Source organism: Oncorhynchus masou, chromosome 24 (genome assembly GCF_036934945.1).
Source record: "Oncorhynchus masou masou isolate Uvic2021 chromosome 24, UVic_Omas_1.1, whole genome shotgun sequence".
In the NCBI taxonomy this organism is placed as follows: domain Eukaryota; kingdom Metazoa; phylum Chordata; class Actinopteri; order Salmoniformes; family Salmonidae; genus Oncorhynchus; species Oncorhynchus masou.
Window position 1 is genome coordinate 103036511 of NC_088235.1, and position 22052 is coordinate 103058562.

The 22052-nt window shown below is 45.8% G+C and overlaps 1 protein-coding gene across 1 annotated transcript in view; it reads right to left on the bottom strand.

Annotated features, from left to right (window-relative positions):
• Positions 1 to 1462: 1462 nt before the first annotated feature.
• Positions 1463 to 22052, bottom strand: part of ror1 (receptor tyrosine kinase-like orphan receptor 1) — a 324788-nt gene continuing 304198 nt past the window's right edge. The window contains exons 7-11 of the mRNA XM_064932991.1: positions 19251 to 19431; positions 18412 to 18650; positions 5376 to 5603; positions 5143 to 5288; positions 1463 to 4635 (exon numbers count right to left, since the gene is read on the bottom strand). Coding sequence (XP_064789063.1) covers positions 3705 to 4635; positions 5143 to 5288; positions 5376 to 5603; positions 18412 to 18650; positions 19251 to 19431 — 1725 coding nt within the window. The 3' untranslated portion in view covers positions 1463 to 3704. The remainder of the gene's footprint in view (positions 4636 to 5142; positions 5289 to 5375; positions 5604 to 18411; positions 18651 to 19250; positions 19432 to 22052) is intronic.

Below are 22052 nucleotides of genomic sequence, written 5' to 3' on the forward strand. Positions count from 1 at the left end.
ATATCCTGGAGATTTACTTTGTTTGGGGGTGAAATGTTCTCATGATCGAATTGACAGTTGGGAGGAACTAATCTGGCAACCTCTGCCATGGTAAGGCCTCTGTTTACCACATGGTCAACGACGATGGCCTGGATTTCATTAGACACAGTTCCCTGCCGTGTGCCTCCATCTCTGATGTCCACCTCTTTGATGGGGCCCATGTCCACCTCTCTGAAGGGCCCCTTGTCCTCGAACTCTTTGATTTCTTCCTCTCCCTTGCTGTCTATCTGCACCATGTTAAAATAAATTGCATGTGTTCACACACACCCTTTTATATGGTGACCAATTGTCGTTACCACTATGTGAATCAATTAGCAATAACCAGTAGTAATTATGTATTATGTATGGTTGTAATGTATCATACATGTCATCTACATGTTTATACTATACAAATACACATTTTATTTCTGTAGTTCTCAAAATCCATATAGGGTAGACAAACCAGTTTAAGAGCTATAGGTTTACCAAACGTTAAGTGATTAACCATTAAGCGCAGTTGGGTTAAATGATGGTCAAATATATTTAAACAAATGAGAAGAGAATCATATGAAAAGTCTTACTTTATATAAAAGGTAAAGTACTTTTAGATGAAACACGGATTCGGTTCGGTGAAAAAGTGGGATTTTGTGTGTCGTACTTAGTCAATTGAAAATGTGCTTAAAGTTTTTAAAAACACAGCCTTCTTGGTGAACTGTTTTGAGTTTAGTATTAGGAGTTCTGAGATTATTCCACATACTTGTGAAAACAGTACCAAAGCAATAAAAACAACAACTGTAATTTGAGTGTCCCGGATTTACATTTACTATGTAACGTCCAGTCTATGAGACATGAAAAACATCTTCCAGCTTCTACAAAGGTTCAAATGTTCATTTGTTTAGATAATACTGAGGGTTTTGGTCTTTATATCATTCATCAAACTGTGATGTTGAGTTAAAGACAAAAAGAAAGTGTATGAGGAAACCCTGTAAAGCTCCTGTCAGGTCCACAAGGTGCAGGTGTAATACAGGGTTTCCTCATACGGTTTCTTACTGTTTTTAACTCAACATCAAAGTTTGTTGAATGATATGAAGATTGCATTTTAAATATGATATGATCAAACTTAACTTGTTTCTCAAATGCCTTTCAAGTGTCTTGAGCTGAGACTTACAAAGCAGTACTGGACAAATGATATTTTGACTAATAGCTGAATTGCACCATTGTGTGGTCAAAGCTGATTTTGAGGCAGATATAGTTTGGGAATTATGGCTGCCAATGCTGGAGATACAGATTAAGTGCCCCCTTGTGGACCTTTATAGTCAACACAACATTGTCGAATCAGCCAATATCTATCAACCCCACAAAATACAATCCAGGCCCTACAAATGTCACAATTCTTAGATACTAATATATGGGTTTCTCAGAAATAATGATACAACCCAATATGACCAAACAATGTAATTATTTAATAATGATTTTGCCATACAAAACATTTGTGCAAAAATCTTCAGAAAATACAAAGACAAGGCCTCTTGGTAAATCAAATATTATGTATGTAAACCTTTCTGATGAATACACTGTAATCTAAAAATGCTGTTTGAAAAAGACTGTCCAAGAAAAAGAAACTGATCTAACATAAAACTTTCTAACAAAATAAAAACAGCACAAGAATGATAATTTGCCCAAGACAAAATAGCCAGTCCCAAGGTTCACAGTCTTGTGTTTAAGTGGTTTTGAACTGATATATACACACACTTAAATTCATATAACATCAGAGGATACCTGTATAAAACTCCAGATACCTAGGTAGGTAGAACTGCTTTAGAGAAAGAAAGATATGTGGAATATACAAATCTAAAAGAACTTAACCTAAAGGGACAGTAACTCTGGACACTAACTGACAGATCCTAGAAATGTCCAGGATAGTAGTACCCAAATTACCACAGCCATCATACTTCACTGACTTTCTACCCTGATAAAATATAGCGATGTGCTTAACATGACAGAGATGTGTATTATACCAGAGTAAGTATGGAAGAGATGTGTATTATACCAGAGTAAGTATGGAAGAGATGTGTATTATACCAGAGTAAGTATGGAAGAGATGTGCATTATACCAGAGTAAGTATGGAAGAGATGTGTATTATACCAGAGTAAGTATGGAAGAGATGTGTATTATACCAGAGTAAGTATGGAAGGCAAGTGCTTGTTCTCTTTCTGTACAGGCAAACAATGAGTATTTGTACTAAGTAGTTGCATAGCAACAAACACTTTAAAGTGAGGTGAAATATATTGTATTATAGCTGATTTTGTGAGCTATCTGGTAAAATGTGGTTGGATATCAGATTTCTACCTATATTTGATCATTCCTTCACCCTACTGTCAGACATTGTTATATTGATTGCTTTGAGAAAGAAGTTATGATGAACATACATGTATCAGTACTATTTCTTCATATCATAAAAACAACAATAAATGGATAGATCAACGACTGCAGAGCCAATGAAAGAGCCATATTGCATAACTCATCTATTATAAGAGGGTGATGGAGGGGAGGAGAGACATGCTCACAGATTGGAGAGAGAAGTATGGCTGGTTAAACAATCGTCTGATTCAGTCCTAGTACCTCTACATCAGTGAAATATGAATTGATAGAACCCTGTATTGAGAAGAGAGTCTAGTGGACACACATAACTGTGGAGACCGTGGAGGCACATAACTGTGGAGACTGTGGAGGCACATAACTGTGGAGACTGTGGAGGCACATAACTGTGGAGAGTGATGCAGAGGGTATGAGTGCTATGTTATTGCATAGCGCTGTGCAGAACATGGCCCCTCCAGTCCAACAACACCACACCCTACTGCAGAACAGCCCTAAAGTGCTCCAGAAAATCAAGAAGTGTCTGATTCAGAGTTTACTAAGAGTCTGTCCAGGCAGGTAGAGTAGATTCATTAAGAGTCTATCCAGGCAGGTAGAGTAGATTCATTAAGAGTCTGTCCAGACAGGTAGAGTAGATTCATTAAGAGTCTGTCCAGGCAGGTAGAGTAGATTCATTAAGAGTCTGTCCAGGCAGGTAGAGTAGATTCATTAAGAGTCTGTCCAGGCAGGTAGAGTAGATTCATTAAGAGTCTATCCAGGCAGATAGAGTAGATTCATTAAGAGTCTATCCAGACAGGTAGAGTAGATTCATTAAGAGTCTATCCAGGCAGATAGAGTAGATTCATTAAGAGTCTATCCAGGCAGGTAGAATAGAATCATTAAGAGTCTATCCAGGCAGATAGAGTAGATTCATTAAGAGTCTATCCAGGCAGATAGAGTAGATTCATTAAGAGTCTATCCAGGCAGGTAGAATAGAATCATTAAGAGTCTATCCAGGCAGATAGAGTAGATTCATTAAGAGTCTATCCAGGCAGGTAGAATAGAATCATTATGAGTCTATTCAGGCAGTTTGAGTTTCAGAATTGGAGGCAGGCCACGACTTCTAGCTCTCTTATTAAAACAAGTTAATTGAATATAAATCTTTGCATTTCATTCATTCGGGATTTACGTACATGTATTTACAAGTAGAGTAAAAAGTTGAAACAATAATTATAATAATTTTATTACAAAAACAAGCAAAACAGGTAAAAGGAAACAAAGCATGAAATCAAGCAGATGAGATAATATAAAGCCCAGGTCTGCCGTGTATTTACACATCAGCGGTGATGATTGAATCGCTGTACATGAGTCTGTTGGCGTCGGCCAGCAGCGCGGACGTCTGCGAGGGGTCCATCTGTTGCAAAGCCTTCTGGGACATGTGTCCGTACACCTGCATGGTCCCGCCCCCTGGCAGGGCGGATATCGCCACGCAGTGTGAGAGCAGTGGTGTGTTCGCATCGTGATTAGACCCCGTGGACGGCAAGCTGGCCACATGACCAGTGCTGGTGGAGCCGCTAGCACTGCTGGGAGATCTGCTCTTGGGCGGGGGGAGGTGTTGCACCCCCCTGGGGGGGCCCTGGGCCTGGAAGTGGGCTGCAGGAAAGGCTGCATAGCCTGGGGGGATGGGGTAGCCATTGACAGGGATGAAGCATTGGTGTTGGTGCTGGTTCTGGGCCATGGGTGCTCCATGGGTCATTGGGGTCCAGCCTGCCATTGGGTGGCCCGGATGACCTGGCACGGGTATCCCCTGGGCTGGGTAGAGGTAGCCTGCAGCGGTGTAACGTGGGTTGCTGAGGTTACTGACAGGACTAGCACTCAACGAGGTGGTCTGGGTGGTGGCGTTGCCCCCGCCTCCTGATGGGGTACTAGAACTGGCATGGGATGACAGCCCCTCCCAGGCCCGGAGACGACAGTGGATATCCTTAAACCGTGGACGCCTCGCTGGGCCCTCCTGCCAGCACTCTGTCATCAGGCTGAAGACCCTGGGGGGGCAATCCTCTGGGCAGGGCAGCAGCTGGCGTTTTCTCACCATCTCCATGACCTCCTGGTTGCTGAAGCCGTAGTAGGGCTGCAGGCCGTAGCTGAAGATCTCCCACAGCACCACGCCAAACGCCCAGATATCTGACTCCGACGTGAACTTCCCATAGGCCATGGACTCAGGAGGCATCCATCGGATCGGGAGTAAAGCCTTGGGCTGAACCCTGGAATCATATTTTTCAAAACACCCAAATGTACTTTATATACTAAAATCAGCAAGATTAATACAAATCATCAGGAACATCAAATCACACTAAACATTACAGCAATGACAAACTAACAAGTCAACTAAATATGGAAATATGCACTAACAAGGGTTAGGGTCAGGTCTAGGGTTAGGGTCAGGTCTAGAGTCAGGTCTAGGGTTAGGGTCAGGTCTAGGGTTAGGGTCATGTCTAGGGTCAGGTCTAGGGTTAGGGTCAGGTCTAGGGTTAGGGTCAGGTCTAGGGTCAGGTCTAGGGTTAGGGTCAGGTCTAGGGTTAGGGTCAGGTCTAGGGTCAGGTCTAGGGTTAGGGTCAGGGTCTCTAGGGTTAGGTCAGGTCTAGGGTCAGGTCTAGGGTTAGGGTTAGGTCTAGGGTTAGGGTCAGGTCTAGGGTCAGGTCTAGGGTTAGGGTCAGGTCTAGGGTTAGGGTCAGGTCTAGGGTTAGGGTCAGGTCTGTACAGTACAGTACCTGTAGTAGTCGGATGCATAGATCTCTCGGGACAGACCCAGGTCAGATATCTTGACGTGGAGCCGTTCCCCCACTAGGATGTTACGGGCTGCCAGGTCCTTATGGACGAAGGAGTGACTGGCCAGGTATTCCATACCAGCAGCCACCTGGAATAGAGTAAAGTACAATAGATACTTTAATGTCCATTAATGTTCTATTTCTATCTCAACCCATACAGTAGTTATGGTAGCTACCTGGATGGCCAGGTGCAGGAAGTCTCCGTGGTCCAGGACGGACTTGATGGTCCCGTCCTCATCACTACTACAGCCCACGTCAGAGTGAGGAGAACGCATGATGAGGAACTCATGGAGGTCCCCCTGGTTCAGGAACTCAAACAGCATGCAGACAGGCTGTTCTTGGGTCACTACCCCCAAAATACACACCACATTGTGATGGTGCAGCTCAGCCATGACTGATGCCTCCTAGATATAGATAGATAAGTAGATAGGTATTTTTAAAATATCTGAGGGGAAATTTCATGTCAAGCATCAGAAAACATCAGAGAGCATCAGGTAGCATCAGAGAGCATCAGGTAGCATCAGAGAGCATCAGAGACCATCAGATAGCATCAGAGAGCATCAGAAAGCATCAGAGAGCTTCAGAGACCATCAGATAGCATCAGAGAGCATCAGAAAGCATCAGAGAGCTTCAGAGACCATCAGATAGCATCAGAGAGCATCAGAAAGCATCAGAGAGAATCAGAGAACATCAGATAGCATCAGAGAGCATAAGAAAGCATCAGAGAACATCAGATAGCATCAGAGACCATCAGAAAGCACCAAAGAGCATCAGAGACCATCGGAGAGCATCAGATAGCATCAGAGAGCATAAGAAAGCATCAGAGGACATCAGATAGCATCGAAGATCATTAGAGAGCATCATATAGCATCGGAAGCACCAATTAAAGACAGCATCAATGAATTTCATAACACAATAACAGTAGCTAAGATTAGAGAGCATCAAAAGAAACAATTATAGATAGCATAAATGACTACCAGAACACAGTAACATGAATAATAACATGCCTGTTGGAAGTCCCCCCACTGGCCAGGGCTGGAGTAGTCCTTCAGCGTCTTGATGGCCACAAGCTGGGCATGCTCCATACCAGGCATGTACAGGTGGCCCTTGTAGATCTTACCAAATGTACATTCACCTAGCTCCTCCATGAAACGCACTGCAGATAGGGGGAGCTCCTTGGCCTTACTCTGGAGAGAAGAAGAGGGATAGAGAAAGATAGAGAGAAGAAGGGAGATAGGGGGAGAGCGAAAGATGGAGAGAAGCAGCGAGGATGAGAGAGAAATATAGGGGGAGAAGCAGAGTGAGGGTAGAGAGAAAGATGGGGAGAAGCAGAGAGAGGAGAGAGAAGGAGAGAGAGGGGGAGAGAGAAAGAGAGGGGGAGAAGCAGATAGAAAGAGAGGGGAGAAGCAGATATAGAGGGAGAGAGAAAGAGAGGGGGAGAAGCAGAGAGAGGGGAGAGAAAGAGAGGGAGAGAAGCAGATAGAGGGGGAGAGAAAGAGAGGAGGAGAAGCAGATAGAGGGGGAGAGAGAAGGAGAGGGGGAGAAGCAGAGACAGGGGAGAGAGAAAGAGAGGGGGAGAAGCAGAGAGAGGGGGAGAGAGAAAGAGAGGGGAGAAGCAGATAAAGGGGAGAGAGAAAGAGAGGGAGAGAAGCAGATAGAGGGGGGGAGAGAAAGAGAGGGGGAGAAGCAGATAGAGGGGGGGAGAGAAAGAGTGGGGGAGAAGCAGATAGAGAGGGGGAGAAGCAGATAGAGAGGGGGAGAGAAAGAGAGGGGGAGACGCAGATAGAGGGGGAGAGAAAGAGAGGGTGAGAGAGAAAGAGAGGGGGAGAAGCAGATAGAGGGGAGAGAAAGAGAGGGTGAGAGAGAAAGAGAGGGGGAGAAGCAGAGAGAGGGGAAGAGAGAGAGGGAGATAAGCATATAGAGAGGGGGAGAGAAAGAGAAGGGGGTGAGAAAGAGAGGGGAGAAGCAGATAGAGAGGGAGAGAGAAAGAGAGGGGGAGAGAAAGAGAGGGGGAGAAGCAGAGAGAGGGGAGAAGCAAATAGAGAGGGAGAGAGAAAGAGAGGGGGAGAGAAAGAGAGGGGGAGAAGGAGAGAGAGGGGGAGAAGCAGATAGAGGGGGAGAGAAAGAGAGGGGGAGAAGCAGATAGAGAGGGGGAGAGAAAGAGAGGGGGAGAAGCAGATAGAGAGGGGGAGAGAAGAGAGGGAGAGAGAAAGAGAGGGTGAGAAGCAGATAGGGGGAGAGAAAGAAGCAGATAGGGGAGAGAAAGAGAGGGGAGAGAAAGAGAGGGGGAGAAGCAGATAGAGGGGGGAAAGAGGGGGAGAAGCAGATAGGGGAGAGAAAGAGGGGGAGAAGCAGATAGGGGAGAGAAAGAGAGGGGGAGAGAAAGAGAGGGGGAGAAGCAGATAGAGGGGGGGAAAGAGGGGGAGAAGCAGATAGAGGGGGGAGAGAGAAAGAGTGGGGGAGAAGCAGATAGAGAGGGGGAGAGAAAGAGAGGGGGAGAAGCAGATAGAGGGGAGAGAAAGAGAGGGTGAGAGAGAAAGAGAGGGTGAGAAGCAGATAGGGGGAGAGAAAGAGAGGGGGAGAAGCAGATAGAGAGGGGGAACGAAAGAGAGGGGGAGAAGCAGATAGAGGGGGGAGAGAAAGAGTGGGGGAGAAGCAGATAGAAGGGGGAGAGAAAGAGTGGGGGAGAAGCAGATAGAAGGGGAGAGAGAAGGAGAGGGGGAGAAGCAGAGACAGGGGAGAGAGAAAGAGAGGGAGAGAAGCAGATAGAGGGTGAGAGAGAAAGAGAGGGGAGAAGCAGATAGAGGGGAGAGAGAAAGAGAGGGAGAGAAGCAGATAGAGGGGGGGAAGAGGGGGAGAAGCAGATAGAGGGGGGAGAGAGAAAGAGTGGGGGAGAAGCAGATAGAAGGGGAGAGAGAAGGAGAGGGGAGAAGCAGAGACAGGGGGAGAGAAAGAGAGGGTGAGAGAGAAAGAGAGGGGGAGAAGCAGATAGGGGGGAAAGAAAGAGAGGAGGGAAGCAGATAGAGGGGGAGAGAGAAGGAGAGGGGGAGAAGCAGAGACAGGGGAGAGAAAAATAGAGGGGGAGAAGCAGATAGGGGGAGAAGCAGATAGAGGGGGAGAGAAAGAGGGGGAGAAGCAGATAGAGGGGGAGAAAAGAGTGGGGGAGAAGCAGATAGAAGGGGGAGAGAAGGAGAGGGGGAGAAGCAGAGACAGGGGAGAGAGAAAGAGAGGGAGAGAAGCAGATAGAGGGTGAGAGAGAAAGAGAGGGGGAGAAGCAGATAAAGAGGAGAGAGAAAGAGGGGGGAGAAAGAGAGGGGGAGAGAGAAAGAGAGGGGGAGAAGCAGATAGAAGGGGGAGAGAAAGAGTGGGGGAGAAGCAGATAGAAGGGGAGAGAGAAGGAGAGGGGGAGAAGCAGAGAGAGAAAGAGAGGGAGAGATGCAGATAGAGGGTGAAAGAGAAAGAGAGGGGGAGAAGCAGATAAAGAGGAGAGAGAAAGAGGGGGAGAAAGAGAGGGGGAGAGAGAAAGAGAGGGGGGAAGCAGATAGAGGGGGAGAGAGAAAGAGAGGGAGAGAAGCAGAGAGGGGGGAGAGAGAAAAGAGAGGGGGAGAAGCAGAGAGAGGGGAGAGAGAAAGAGAGGGGGAGAAGCAGAGAGAGGGGGAGAGAGAGAGAGAGGGGGAGAAACAGAGAGGGGGAGAGAAAGAGAAGGGGAGAGAGAAAGAGAGGGGGAGAAGCAGATAAAGAGGGGGAGAGAAAGAGGGGGAGAAGCAGATAAAGAGGGGGAGAGAAAGAGGGGGCAGATAGGGGGGAGAAGCAGATAGAGGGGGAGAGAAAGAGAGGGGGAGAAGCAGATAGAAGGGGGAGAAAAAGAGGGGGAGAAGCAGATAGAGGGGGAGAGAAAGAGAGTAGAAGCAGATAGAGGGGGGAGAGAAAGAGGGGAGTAGAAGCAGACAGAGGGGGAGAGAAAGAGGGGGTAGAAGCAGATAGAGGGGAGAGAAAGAGGGAGGAGAAGCAGATAGAGGGGAGAGAAAGAGAGGGGAGAAGCAGATAGAGGGGGAGAGAAAGAGGGGGAGAAGCAGATAGAGGGGGAGAGAAAGAGGGGGGGAGAAGCAGATAAAGAGGGGGAAAAAGAGGGGGGAGAAGCAGATAAAGAGGGTGAAGAGAAAGAGGGGGGGCAGATAGAGGGGAGAAGCAGATAGAGTGGGGAGAGAAAGAGAGAGAAGCAGATAGAGAGGGGGAGAGAAAGAGAGGGGGAGAAGCAGATAGAGAGGGGAGAGAAAGAGAGGGAGAGAAGCAGATAGAGGGGGAAAGAGGGGGAGAAGCAGATAGAGGGGGAGAGAAAGAGGGGGAGAAGCAGATAGAGGGGGAGAGAAAGAGGGGGAGAAGCAGATAGAGGGGGAGAAAAGAGGGGGAGAAGCAGATAGAGGGGGAGAGAAGAGGGGGAGAAGCAGATAAAGAGGGGGAGAAAGAGGGGGAGAAGCAGATAAAGAGGGTGAAGAGAAAGAGGGGGCAGATAGAGGGGGAGAAGCAGATAGAGTGGGGAGAGAAAGAGAGGGGGAGAAGCAGATAGAGGGGGGAGAGAAAGAGGGGGAGAAGCAGATAGAGGGGGAGAGAAAGAGGGGGAGAAGCAGATAGGGAGAGAAAGGGGGAGAGAAAGAGGGGGAGAAGCAGATAGAGGGGGGGAAAGAGGGGGAGAAGCAGATAGAGGGGGAGAGAGAAAGAGTGGGGGAGAAGCAGATAGAGATGGGGAGAGAAAGAGGGGGAGAAGCAGATAGAGGGGGAGAGAAAGAGAGGGTGAGAAGAAAGAGGGAGGAGAAGCAGATAGGGGGGAGAGAAAGAGAGGGGGAGAAGCAGATAGAGAGGGGGAGCGAAAGAGAGGGGGAGAAGCAGATAGAGGGGGAGAGAAAGAGTGGGGGAGAAGCAGATAGAGGGGGGAGAGAAAGAGTGGGGGAGAAGCAGATAGAAGGGGAGAGAGAAGGAGAGGGGGAGAAGCAGAGACAGGGGAGAGAAAGAGAGGGAGGGAAGCAGATAGAGGGTGAGAGAGAAAGAGAGGGGGAGAAGCAGATAGAGGGGAGAGAGAAAGAGCGGGAGAGAAGCAGATAGGGGGGGGAAGAGGGGGAGAAGCAGATAGAGGGGAGAGAGAAAGAGTGGGGGAGAAGCAGATAGAAGGGGAGAGAGAAGGAGAGGGGGAGAAGCAGAGACAGGGGGAGAGAAAGAGAGGGTGAGAGAGAGAGAGAGGGGAGAAGCAGATAGGGGGAGAGAAAGAGAGGGGGAACGAAAGAGGGGGGGAAGCAGATAGAGGGGGAGAGAGAAGAGAGGGGGAGAAGCAGAGACAGGGAGAGAAAAAAGAGGGGGAGAAGCAGATAGAGGGGGAGAGAAAGAGGGGGGAGAAGCAGAGACAGGGGGAGAGAAAGAGATGGAGAGAAGCAGATAGAGGGTGAGAGAGAAAGAGAGGGGGAGAAGCAGATAAAGAGGAGAGAGAAAGAGGGGGGAGAAAGAGAGGGGGAGAGAGAAAGAGAGGGGGAGAAGCAGATAGAGGGGGAGAGAAAGAGAGGGAGAGAAGCAGAGAGAGGGGGAGAGAGAAAGAGAGGGGGAGAAGCAGAGAGAGGGTGAGAGAGAAAGAGAGGGGGAGAAGCAGAGAGAGGGGGAGAGAGAGAGAGGGGGAGAAGCAGAGAGAGGGGGAGAGAAAGAGAAGGGGAGAGAGAAAGAGAGGGGGAGAAGCAGATAAAGAGGGGGAGAGAAAGAGGGGGAGAAGCAGATAAAGAGGGGGAGAGAAAGAGGGGGCAGATAGAGGGGGAGAAGCAGATAGAGGGGGAGAGAAAGAGAGGGGGAGAAGCAGATAGAGGGGGAGAGAAAAGAGGGGGAGAAGCAGATAGAGGGGGAGAGAAAGAGAGGAGTAGAAGCAGATAGAGGGGGAGAGAAAGAGGGAGTAGAAGCAGACAGAGGGGGAGAGAAAGAGGGGGAGAAGCAGATAGAGGGGGAGAGAAAGAGGGAGTAGAAGCAGATAGAGGGGGAGAGAAAGAGGGGGAGAAGCAGATAGAGGGGAGAGAAAGAGAGGAGTAGAAGCAGATAGAGGGGGAGAGAAAGAGAGGGGAGAAGCAGATAGAGGGGGAGAATGAGATAGAGGGGAGAGAAAGAGGAGGGGAGAAGCAGATAAAGAGGGGGAGAAAGAGGGGGAGAAGCAGATAAATAGGGGGAGAGAAAGAGGGGGAGAAGCAGATAGAGGGGGAGAGAAAGAGAGGGGAGAAGCAGATAGAGGGGGAGAGAAAGAGGGGGGTAGAAGCAGATAAAGAGGGGGAGAGAAAGAGGGGGGAGAAGCAGATAAAGAGGGGGAGAGAAAGAGGGGGCAGATAGAGGGGGAGAAGCAGATAGAGGGGGAGAGAAAGAGGGGGAGAAGCAGATAGAGGGGGAGAGAAAGAGGGGGAGAAGCAGATAGAGGGGGAGAGAAAGAGAGAGTAAAGCAGATAGGGGGGAGAGAAAGAGGAGGGAGAAGCAGATAAAGAGGGGGAGAGAAAGCAGATAGAGGGGGGAGAAGAGAAGAGGGGGAGAGAAAGAGGGGGGAGAAGCAGATAGAGGGAGAGAAGAGGGGGAGAAGCAGATAGGGGGGAGAGAAAGAGAGGAGTAGAAGCAGATAGAGGGGGAGAGAAAGAGGGGAGTAGAAGCAGATAGAGGGGAGAGAAAGAGGGGAGAAGCAGATAGAGGGGGAGAGAAAGAGAGGGGAGAAGCAGATAGAGAATGAGATAGAGGGGGAGAGAAAGAGGAGGGGGAGAAGCAGATAAAGAGGGGGAGAAAAGGGGGGGAGAAGCAGATAAATAGGGGGAAGAGAAAGAGGGGGGCAGATAGAGGGGGGAGAAGCAGATAGAGTGGGGAGAGAAAGAGAGGGGGAGAAGCAGATAGAGGGGGAGAGAAAGAGGGGGGAGGAGCAGATGGAGGGGGGAGAGAAAGAGAGGGGAGAAGCAGATAGAGGGGGAGAGAAAGGGGGGGAGAAGCAGATAGAGGGGGGAGAGAAAGAGGGGGAGAGAAGCAGATAGATGGGGAGAGAAAGAGGGGGGATAAGCAGATAGAGGGGGAGAGAAAGAGAGGGGGAGGAGCAGATGGAGGGGGAGAGAAAGAGAGGGAAGAAGCAGGTAGAGGGGGAGAGAAAGAGGGGGAGAAGCAGATAGAGGGGGGAGAGAAAGAGGGGGAGAGAAGCAGATAGATGGGGAGAGAAAGAGGGGGATAAGCAGATAGAGGGGGAGAAAAAGAGAGGGAGAAGCAGATAGAGGGGGAGAGAAAGAGGGGGGGAGAAGCAGATAGAGGGGGAGATAAAGAGGGGGGGAAGCAGATAAAGAGGGGGGAGAGAAAGGGGGGGTGTTACATGCTGAAATTTCCAGTCAGCTTTTATACTCATATTCAACACTCATAACTATCTTGGTATGTAGACAGATATTAAAATTTAACAGCTACCAATTGGTGCTCGTTATAATTTTAGATAGGAAAAGGGCCTAATATACCAGTGTGTGTGTGTGTGTGCGTGTGAGCAATATTGCCTGGATATGTCATAATTATCTATTAGTCTCATACTGTATCCATTATCTCCTTTCCTCAACTCTTCAATAAATCACTTCAGCTCCAGACAGAAAATGCATAAATATACCAACGCCAGCCCAGACTCTGGCAACACACTCCCAACACAATCTGGCAATGTGCCCCCAACACAAACAACAATAAACCGACAAGTTAGTGCATAGTTCAGAAATTGCAGGTAATCAAATTTCTCTGTAATTATTAATGTGGTATAAATGAGAGCCATTAATAACTGAAGGTGAACTTTGGTTTGAGGGATGACAGATGACTGTAATTATCAACCCAGCCGGGGACTGAACCATGAGAACTAGAGTGGAGCCAAGACCCATAGGGCACAAACGGGTTAACTCAACATTGTTTCAACGTAATTTATCAACGTATTGTGACGTGGAATCCACATGTAAAATGCATTGGACTTGAATCAATGTAAACTGTTGTTTTGAGAGTTGTTATGAGAGTTGTTTTCAGGGTGAAATTTCAACCACAGGATTATATCATCATGGAAACAAATTTCAGCATAAAATATGTTTAATTCACAGGAGGTTGGTGGCAACTTAATTGGGGAGAACGGGCTTGTGGCAATGGCTGGGCCGGAATGAGTGGTTTCCATGTGTTTGATGCCATTCCATTTTCTCCGTTCCAGCCATTAGTATGAGCCATCCTTCCCTCAGCAGGCTCCACTGGTTGAATTTGTATCTTTAAAACAATGTCAGATCTTCAACTTATTTCTACTATCAGAAAAAATACAATAGTCTGGGCAGCACATCCTAATGGAGAGTTGATCTGTCTACAGCACCTCCGACTTAAGAGTTGTTCTGTCTACAGCACCTCCTACTGGAGAGTTGATCTGTCTACAGCACCACCTACTGGAGAGTTGATCTGTCTACAGCACCACCTACTGGAGAGTTGATCTAGCTACATCACCTCCTACTGGAGAGTTGATCTGTCTACAGCACCTCCTACTGGAGAGTTGATCTGTCTACAGCACCTCCTACTGGAGAGTTGATCTGTCTACAGCACCTCCTACTGGAGAGTTGATCTAGCTACATCACCTCCTACTGGAGAGTTGATCTAGCTACAGCACCTCCTACTGGAGAGTTGATCTAGCTACAGCACCTCCTACTGGAGAGTTGATTTAGCTACAGCACACTGGAGAGTTGATCACCTCCTACTGGAGAGTTGATCTAGCTACAGCACCTCCTACTGGAGAGTTGATCTAGCTACAGCACCTCCTACTGGAGAGTTGATCTAGCTACAGCACCTCCTACTGGAGAGTTGATTTAGCTACAGCACCTCCTACTGGAGAGTTGATCTAGCTACAGCACCTCCTACTATTGAGTTGATCTAGCTACAGCACCTCCTACTATAGAGTTGATCTAGCTATATCACCTCCTACTAGAGAGTTGATCTAGCTACAGCACCTCCTACTATAGAGTTGATCTAGCTACAGCACCTCCTACTAGAGAGTTGATCTAGCTACAGCACCTCCTATTAGAGAGTTGATCTAGCTACAGCACCTCCTATTAGAGAGTTGATCTAGCTACAGCACCTCCTATTAGAGAGTTGATCTAGCTACAGCACCTCCTACTATAGAGTTGATCTAGCTACAGCACCTACCTACTATAGAGTGATCCCAGCACCTCCTATTAGAGTTGATCTAGCTACAGCCCAGCCTATTAGACTGATCTAGCTGTTTATTGATGACTATTACCAATATAGAGCTGATATAGTGAGAATGATTGTTGAGATAGTGCAGCACTTAAAGACAAAATAGATTCACTGTTGATCTATCTAAGTCATTACTAAAGAGCAGAGCAGAGCAGATGAAGCAGATGAAAGCAGAGCACATGGGGCCTATATAGCATTTTCAAGTTGATCAGCAACAGCACCTCCTTTGGAGAGTTCATCTAGCTACAGCACCTCCTACTAGAGAGTTGATCTAGCTACAGCACCTCAATAGAGAGTTGATCTAGCTACAGCACCTCCTACTATAGAGTTGATCTAGCTAGCTGAGAGTTGATTCAGCATTTCAAATGGAATGATATTTTGGGATTTGAGCACCTCCTTTAGAGAGTTGATCAGCACAGCACCTCCTATTAGAGAGTTGATCTTGAAAGATATTTTGATCTTCTTTGCCATTGACTTAGTCTGGCACCTCCTAATTTCAGTTTGTCTTAGAATTCTATTGGAAATCTGCTCAATCCCACCTCCTCAAACAAAAAGTTGGAGAGTTGAACTCTAGCTACAGCACCTTGTATGGAGAGTTGATCTAGCTGCCATCGCACATTCCTATTGGAGAGTTGATCATTTCAGCTACAGCACCTCCTATTGGAAGTTGATCAATTCCAAATTTTCCTTGATCTGAAAGCATCCTACTAGAGAGTTGATCTAGCTCAGCACCTCCTATTAGAGAGTTGATCTAGCTACAGCATTAAATAGAATGATCTAGCTTCATTCCTATTAGAGAAATGATCTAGCTACAGTCCTAAGAGAGTTGATCTTCTACAGAGCTGGGAGTTGATCTATAAACCAAAAGCTGATTGATCAGCTACAGCACCAAACTGAGAGTTGATCTAGCTAAAGCATTCCTATTGGAAACTCCACCTCCTATGAAAAATGAAATTCCTGACAGAGAGCCAGTTATTGGAGAGTTGGAGAGAGAGTTGATCTAGCTACAGCACCTCCTATTAGAGAGTTGATCTAGCTACAGCACCTCCTATTAGAGAGTTGATCTAGCTACAGTTTGGAGAGTGGTTAGCAATGGAATTGGAGATGTGACTGTTATCCTAAAGAGTTGATCAGCTACAGCACCTCCTTTTTGGTTTGATTAGCTCCCTCACTCTCCTATTGGAGATCCAGGCAGCATCCTCCTATTAGAGAGTTGATCCAGGCTGTAAGGCCTATTGGAGAGTGGTGATCATTGAGCACCTCCTACAGAGAGTTGATCTGACAGATGTATTTAGGGATGACTATAAAGACTCCTAGACAGTAGACACGGTATTGTTAGTGGTTTTAGAGAGTTTTTAGCTACAGCACCTCCTATAGAGAGTTGATTCTAGATTCCCACAGGTCCCATCAGGGTTTTAACCAAGCCCAGCCTGCTTAACTATGATGTTTATTGATGACTATTACCAATGTGCTATAGTGAGAATGATTGTTGAGATAGTGCCACTTAAAGACAAAATAGATTCACTGTTGCTATCGACACAGAGCAGATGAAGCAGATGAAAGCAGAGCAGATGGGGCCTGCATTTTCAATGTCATCAACAGCTGACAGAAACCAACAAAGTCCCCAATACAACAGCTTGGGTTTCAGCTTTGATTGGCTATAATATCAAATTGTTTTTGGTAGACCTTTAGCATTTCAAGATATTTATCTTCTTTGCACAGACTTAGTCTGGATAATTTCAGTTTGTCTTAAATTCAGGGTGCTGTCAATCCCACCTCCCTCAAAAATAACATATGGAGAACTGCAAAACGTCACCTTGTACATGTAGAGCAAGCCTGCCATCGAACTTATAGGAAAATCGGGGTTGTGGTCAATTACATTTCAATTCCAGTTCATGAAAGAAACCAAATTCCAATTCCAAATTTTCCTGACTGAAAAGCATTGAAGAGAATTGGAATTTCAGTGTACTTGCTGAATTGACTTGACATTAAATGGAAGATCATTTTCATTCATTAGTGAAATGCACTACAGTAAAGAGGACTTCATAGAGCTGGGACAATAAAAACCAAAAATGATTGACACCGACCAAACTGACAAGGGGGTGAGAGAAAGATTCCAGAAACAAAAGATGAAAAATGAAATTCCTGACAGAGGCCAGTTAAGGGGGGGGGTTAGGGAATGGGAGGGAGGACAGTTTGGGGGAGTGGTTAGCAATGGAATGGTGGGGGGGATGTGACTTATCAAAGGGCAACAGATGTTTTTGGTTTGTTTGTCCCTCCTGGGGAGACATGGACATCTCAACGTTCTGTCCCCTGACAGGCTGGGCTGTCTGGGGGCATGAGGACAGGAGTGGTGAGGCAGATGTATTTAGGGATGACATAAAGACTCAGACAGTAGACACGGTATTGTCAGTGGTTTTAGTTTTTTTACAGAAGGATACCCTGTTCTAGATTCCCACAGGTCAATCTAAAGCAGAGATGACAGGGACTTTGACAGAACCACCATGGCCTGTCTGACAGAGCCAGTCCCCTCAGCTGTAGCTTTGATTGGCTATAACATCAAGGATGGGACCTTTGTCAATCAAACACTGCCTGGATAACCTTCAAACAGGGTGCATATATATCAGAAATAACATAAGAATGCAGTGTTGACTGTCACTTATCTGCAGGAGAATAGAATGAACTTATACGCAAAATACTCATACTGTTGTCACATTACAAAGAGCTCCAATGAGACAGACTCCCAAGAAAGAAAATGTGAGAGTTTATGAAGCCTTATAACAGACACAGACAGACAGACACAGACAGACAGACAGACAGACAGACACAGACAGAAAGAGAGAGAGACAGAGAGAAACAGAGAGAGAGATATAAACCCTTAAAGTGAGAGAAATATCTCACCAAAGATAGGAGTAGAACGAAAGAGTGCGATAAAGAGGGGACTCTATATCTCACCAGAGACTTATACCTTGGGTTTGTAGTTGGTGAGCATAAACATCTCAAACCCCCTCTGTCCCCACAGATTGGGCTGTTGGGGGCTTAGTTCTATATTAAACACAAACAGATGAAGATCTCACCACAGATAGGGTGTTATTAGTGACTTATAAATCCCCATTTATCTCACCACAGATACTCTGGATGTTATTAGTGCAATCCAAACACTGTAAATACACTGTCAATCTCACCACAGAACTCAGGTAGTACTTATTATTGTTAAACAGACCATAACATAAATAACAACCTGTGTCTATTATATCTCACCACTCCCAATAATAACTTAGTGTTTATGAAGCCTTATAACCCAGCCTGGCACATCTCACCACACTATAGAAAGTGTTATTAGTGCTTATAAACCCTTAAACCCCCCCCCTCTATATCTCACCACAGATAGGGTGTTATTGGTGCTTATAAAACCTTAAGCCCCCTCTATATCTCACCACAGATAGGGTGTTATTAGTGCTTATAAAACCTTAAACCCCCTCTATATCTCACCACAGATAGGGTGTTATTAGTTCTATATAAACCCTTAAACCCCCTCTATATCTCACCACAGATAGGGTGTTATTAGTGCTTATAAACCCCCTTTATATCTCACCACAGATAGGGTGTTATTAGTGCTTATAAACCCCCTCTATATCTCACCACAGATAGGGTGTTATTAGTGCTTATAAAACCTTAAACCCCCCTATATCTCACCACAGATAGGGTGTTATTGGTGCTTATAAAACCTTAAGCCCCCTCTATATCTCACCACAGATAGGGTGTTATTAGTGCTTATAAAACCTTAAACCCCCTCTATATCTCACCACAGATAGGGTGTTATTAGTTCTATATAAACCCTTAAACCCCCTCTATATCTCACCACAGATAGGGTGTTATTAGTGCTATATAAACTCTTAAACCCCCTCTATATCTCACCACAGATAGGGTGTAATTAGTGCTATATAAACTCTTAAACCCCCTCTATATCTCACCACAAACAGGGATGTCACATAGTTCCAAGCGGACCCCCTCGTCCAGCGTGAAACACCATGGTCCCTCCTGCTTGTTGCCGGGGTTACGGCAGTAGGAGTGTCCTCCGCTGAGCTCGGGGTATTGTACCGCCAGGTAGGTGTGACTGTGAGGGTACTGGGAGTTCCAGGGCTGGCACTGACGACCTGACTTGGTCTTACTGACCGTCCCGCGGAAGTCTGAACCACTGCTGTTGAAACACTTGTGGTCTGGTCAAAGGGAGAAGAACATGAGAACATTGTTAGACAATTGGAATGTATAAATGAGAGCGTTTTTACTTTATTGTTGATGGGCTTCACTGTGATATGCAGATCCATGTTAACATGAAAGTATACAGGTCTGCTTTTGTTAATGGACCCTATGGGTTCTGACAGAACCTCTCAAATAGAACACGTTGAGGTAGACAGTAAAAATAAGTAAAAAGTATCTTCCTCTAGTTGATGGTGTGTGCTATGAAGATGTGTAATAGTCTGTCTGTGTATATGGTATATCATTCCATATCCATCCGAATAATGCAAACTATTAATTTGATAGAATCTGAATGTATTCAACTGAAATGTGTCTTCCACATTTAACCCAACCCCTCTGAATCAGAGAAGTACAGGGAGGTTTTCTTAACCGATATCCACGCCTTCAGCGGCTGGGAGCAAAACAACAGATTTTTCGCTTGTCAGCTCAGGGATTCGAACCAGCAACCTTTCGGTTACTGGCCCAACGCTCTAACCACCTGCCGCCCAACCCAAAGTCTATCTGCAATATTAAAGCTGATCTACCAAAATAAATCAATAAAACTAAAATATAATTCTTACTCTTGTTGAAGGGCTCGACCATGGGGATCCCTATTCTCATGCAGTTGGCAGCCTCTGGGCTGGTGTGTCCCGCCAGGTCCTCACAGTTAGGTAGTTTCAGTCTCTTCAGGATGATGGGGTTGGAACGGGCGATGATGTACTCGGTCTTACACAGGTCATTCTCTAGGATCTCACACTCGTCCTTACACAGAGAGGACAGGAGGAGAGGATAGACTTGAGGGTCAAACAAACAATAAAAGCAACGTAACATTTTAATAAGAGGACCACAATGGAAATCATTCCCAGACTTCATTGTGTGTTAACCAACATGAATTAACAATGGAAATCATTCCCAGACTTCATTGTGTGTTAACCAACATGAATTAACAATGGAAATCATTCCCAGACTTCATTTTGTGTTAACCAACATGAATTAACAATGGAAATCATTCCCAGACATTATTCCCAGTTCATTGTGTCATCAATGGAAATCTCCATGAACATGAATTAACAATGGAAATCATTCCCAGACTTCATTTAACAATGGAAATCATTCCCAGACTTCATTGTGTGTTAACCAACATGAATTAACAATTATTCCCAGACTGTTTTGTGTTAACCAACATGAATTAACAATGTAAATAAGTCCCAGACATTATTGTGTGTTAACCTCCATGAATTAACAATGGAAATAAGTCCCAGACATTATTGTGTGTTATCCTCCATGATTTAACAATGTAAATAAGTCCCAGACATTATTGTGTGTTAACCTCCATGAATTAACAACGGAAATAAGTCCCAGACATTATTGTGTGTTATCCTCCATGAATTAACAACGGAAATAAGTCCCAGACATTATTGTGTGTTAACCTCCATGAATTAACAATGGAAATAAGTCCCAGACATTATTGTGTGTTATCCTCCATGATTTAACAATGTAAATAAGTCCCAGACATGATTGTGTGTTAACCTCCATGAATTAACAACGGAAATAAGTCCCAGACATTATTGTGTGTTAACCTCCATGAATTAACAATGGAAATAAGTCCCAGACATTATTGTGTGTTAACCTCCATGAATTAACAACGGAAATAAGTCCCAGACATTATTGTGTGTCATCCTCCATGATTTAACAATGGAAATAAGTCCCAGACATTATTGTGTGTCATCCTCCATGAATTAACAACAGAAATAAGTCCCAGACATTATTGTGTGTCATCCTCCATGAATTAACAACATTATTGAAATAAGTCCCAGACATTAACAATTGTGTGTCATCCTCCATGAATTAACAACAGAAATAAGTCCCAGACATTATTGTGTGTTATCCTCCATGATTTAACAATGGAAATAAGTCCCAGACATTATTGTGTGTTAACACGCCTTATTGTGTCATTAGTATTTTGTGTTTTAGTTTATTATTTAGTCAGACCAGGGTGTGACATGGGTTTATTATGTATTGTAGTTTCGTATTGGGGTTTGTAGTAGTTGGGATTGTAGCTGATTAGGGGTGTGTGTGTTTAATAGGTTTGGCTGCCTGAGGCGGTTCTCAATCAGAGTCAGGTGATTCTCGTTGTCTCTGATTGGGAACCGTATTTAGGTAGCCTGGGTTTCGCTTTACATTTCGTGGGTGATTGTTCCTGTCTCTGTGTTAGTTTCACAAGTCAGGCTGTAATTGGTTTCACGTTCCGTTTGTTGTTTTGTATTTATTTTGTTATTCATGTATAGTTCGTTTTGTTTGTTTCACTATTAAACATGAGTAACTTACACGCTGCATTTCGGTCCGACTCTCTTTCAACAAAAGAAGAACGCCGTTACAGAATCACCCACCACACACGGACAGAGATTTCAACAGGCAATGCAGCCCAAAGAGGATTATTGTGTTTATCCTCCATGATTTCTGGACATGGGAGGAAATCCTTGTTATGGACCCTGGGCTAAACCAAGGAAATAAGTCCTGCCCAAAGGTGCAGACTTAGGCGAAATAAGTCAGGACTGGAAGGAAAAACCTCCATGGGCTAACCTGGAAATAAGTCCCCCCATAAGGAGGAACTAGATCCTCCTGATTTAACGGAGATAAGTCGCTGGTATCCTCCATGATTTATAAGGCAGCACGGCGTTATCGTGGATGGAAACAGGAAATAGCCCAGAATGGAGTACAGTATGGATATTACAACGTGGGAAGAAATAGACAGGTGGGCGGTTATCCCAGAGAACAATGCCGGAATAAGCCCAGCCTGGGATTCGTCTGGATCCTCCAAGATTTAACAATGGAAAAAGAAAGACACGGTCGGTGCCAGATTTAACGGAAATAAGTCCCAGAAAAGCAGCCCCAAAATGTATTGGGGGGGGGGCTATCAGGGGACGTTATTGTCTGAGTCCAGGATTTAACAATGACCTGAGCCAACTCTCCTCCATGTTTAACAATGAAATAGCCAAGGAGGAGGCCAGAACCAGTGTTGGAGGTGAAAATAAGCAGAGACTGTGAAGGAGTTAATGGGGAAATTGGAGGAGAGTTTAATGACTTTAGTTGCTAGTTTGGTGCTTTAGGTACAATGGAAATAAGTCCCAGACGGATTGTGTGTCGGGGATTTAATGGCACCTGGGTCAGCGCTCCATACTAGTCCTGAGGTGCGTGTTATCGGCTGGTGAAAAGTGTGCCAGCCTCACGCACTAATCCTCCTGTGTACCTGGACCTAGCCCAGACTTTACGTCCTGTGCCAGTCCTGCACTCAATGGTTCTCCAGTACACCTTCACGGTCCAGTCCATCCTGTGCCACCTTCAAATAAGTCCTCCGACGTAGTCTGCTCCTCCATGATTTA